Source organism: Mus caroli, chromosome 5 (assembly GCF_900094665.2).
Source record: "Mus caroli chromosome 5, CAROLI_EIJ_v1.1, whole genome shotgun sequence".
In the NCBI taxonomy this organism is placed as follows: Eukaryota; Metazoa; Chordata; class Mammalia; order Rodentia; family Muridae; genus Mus; species Mus caroli.
This window is the reverse complement of record NC_034574.1, coordinates 136696084-136698839: the sequence shown is the minus strand read 5'-3', so window position 1 is coordinate 136698839 and position 2756 is coordinate 136696084. Positions and strand designations below refer to the sequence as shown.

Here is a 2756-nt window from a genome sequence, read left to right as displayed (position 1 = left end):
AAAAAAAAAAAAAGAAGTTGGGAGGCAAGATTTGAAAGGATTAGGGGGTGTGGCCTTGCTGGAGGAAGTGTGTAGAGGGGGATGGGCTTTGGAGTTTCAAAGTGGTGGCTCAGGCCTTTAATCCCAGCACTCAAGAGGCAAAGACAGGCCGATCGCTCTGATCTGATCTATAGAGTGTGTTCTAGGACCGTTCAGGCTACATAGAAAGAAAACCTGTCTCGAAAAAAACAGAAAACAAAGCCCAAGCCGGTCCTAGGGGCTCTCTCTTCCTACTGCCTGTGGATTCAGATATTGAACTGTCAGCTACTTCTCAAGCACCATGTCTGCCTGCAGGCCACCATTCTTTCTGCCATGATGACAATGGATTAAACCTCTGAAACTATAAGCAAGTCCCAATTAAATCTTTTTCAGAGTAGCCATGGTCTTGGTGTCTTTTTACAGCAAGAAAACAGTGACTAACACGGCTGTCACATGGATTCAGTCACAGGAGTGTGAAATGTCCCAAGAGCTGAAACCCAAGCTAGTTCCCAGTCTCTTTCATTGTACTTTGGGCTTTGTTTCACTTGCCACAGCACCTGTCAAGATTCAGTTTATGTTCAGGTTATAATTCTCAGTTTGTTTTTTCCCTAAAACGCCTCTTATCTTAGTTACTGTCCCATTGCCATGAAGAGCTAGAAGGCAGTTTATAAAGGGGAGCATGGAATTGGGTTTGCTTACAGTGTCCCAGGGTGACTCCGTGACCTTCGTGGCAACAGGCTGGCAGGTGTGGTAGTGCCGGACGGAGCAGCAGTGAGAGCTCGCATCTCATCCACAGGCAGCAGGGAGAGAGAGAGAGAGAGAGAAAGTCCTGAAAGCTGGGTCTGGGCTGGGGTTTTGAAGCCTCAAGGCTCAACCCCAGTGATAGATGTCCTCCAACAAGGCCACACCTTCCAATCCTTTCAAAATTGTCCCACGAACTAGGGGCCTAGCATTCAAGTGTATGAGCCAGTGGAGGCCTTTCTCATTCAGACCGCCAATCCCCTCAGCCCTGTTCCTGTATTGTTTATTTAACTTTTTGTTATTTGTGCACATGCAGACTGGGCTTGATTTTGGGTGTCTTTCTCAGTTTTTCATTCATTGAGTCAAGGCCTCTCCCAGAGGCCATCATTTCAGCAAGTGCAGCTGGCCTGCTTGCTCCAGGGATCCCATGTCTCTGCCTCCCTCAGCTGGGACTAAGGCAGCCTCCTGCCCGCCTGGCAGTTTACACACATGCTGGAGATCTGAACCCCAGTCCTCAGTGTACGGCAAGCACTGTTAGCCTCTGAACCATCGGAAACGTTTCTCACTTTTTTTGTGTTTTGTTTTGTTTTTTTCAAGACAGGGTTTCTCTGTGTAGCTCTGGCTGTCCTGGAACTCACTCTGTAGACCAGGCTGGCCTCGAACTCAGAAATTAGCCTGCCTCTGCCTCCCGAGTGCTGGGATTAAAGGCGTGCGCCACCACGCCCGGCTGTTTCTCACTTTAATGACCATAATAAGTCACTGTGGTGCCATGTTCCTCACACCCTGCTCTTGCTCTCATTACCGACCTGTTAGGAGCAAACTGCTGCCCTGACTAACATCCTTCTGAAGGTCACTGTGTCCGTAGTCCTATTGTGTGGATCCTAAGGGATGGGTCAGCACAGCAAGGACAGCTCTCAGCTTTTGTGTTTCAGGACTGGTACTGACTTCACGTCCAGTCATTCTCGGCTTACTGCTTCTTGGGCTTGTTGTTGTGCTGTTTGTCAGTGTGTGACTGTGCGACTGTGTGGGTGCTGTAGGGAGTGCGATGGTTAACCTGGTGTCTGTTTTCCCCACAGTATTTGCAGACACTACATTTGCAGTCATGTGACCTACTTGATATTTTTGGTGGAATCAGCTTCTTCCCGTTGGATAAAATGACTTACTTGAAAATCCAGTCCTTTATTAACCGAATGGAAGAAAGCCTAAGTGTAGTCAAATACACGGCATTCCTCTACAATGACCAGCTCATCTGGTAAGCAACACCCTGGGCCTGGGCCTACTGTAGGACACGGAGGTCAGAGTGGTGACAACACAGTAGCAGTAAGTGCAGTTGTCTGTCACACAGGAAATGACAGCGGGGCATTGTCCAATTAGGAGGAGAATTATTTAGGGTACAGCTGGGATAGTAAACAATTAAAATTACCAAGCAGAGGAGCTTAAATAAACTAGAGCCAAGACTGAGGTGCCCCCCCCCCAAAAAAAAACAACAAAAAACCCAAACTGAGATGTCCCAGTGCTAGAGCCCTTGCTGTACAAGTGTGAGGGTCAGGGTTCAGGTCTCCAGAACCCACATAACTGCTGGGTGGGTGTGGTGGGGAAGGCAGAGACCCTGCCTCCATGAATAAAGGACAAGGGCAGCTGAGGATGATTCCTGGTGCTGACCAAGGGCACAGACTCCCATGCATGCGTACACATGTGCACCTATATACATGCATACAAAACCATGCATACGTACAGACATAGCGCACACACACACACACACACACACACACACATGAAAAGTGGCCAAAAAAAGGTGGAAGAAGAGAGAGGATGAAAGGAGGAAGAGGGAGGAGGGAGCTGTTCTCAAATAGCTTAATATCTCCAGCAAAGAGAGTTGGGGTGATGGCTGAAGGGCCACTTACTGTTGATGTAAGGACAGCAGAACGCTGCACACAAACACAAAGCAAGTTGACTAGAGTAAGAGTATATGAAGCCAGGCATGGTGGCTCACGCCT

General features: G+C 48.4%; 1 protein-coding gene across 1 annotated transcript in view; it reads left to right on the top strand.

The window, feature by feature from the left end:
* Positions 1-2756, top strand: part of Ccz1 (CCZ1 homolog, vacuolar protein trafficking and biogenesis associated) — a 66072-nt gene that overhangs the window by 8522 nt on the left and 54794 nt on the right. Inside the window, exon 7 of the mRNA XM_021162225.2 lies at positions 1836-2011. Within this exon, the coding sequence (XP_021017884.1) occupies positions 1836-2011 (176 nt within the window). The remainder of the gene's footprint in view (positions 1-1835; positions 2012-2756) is intronic.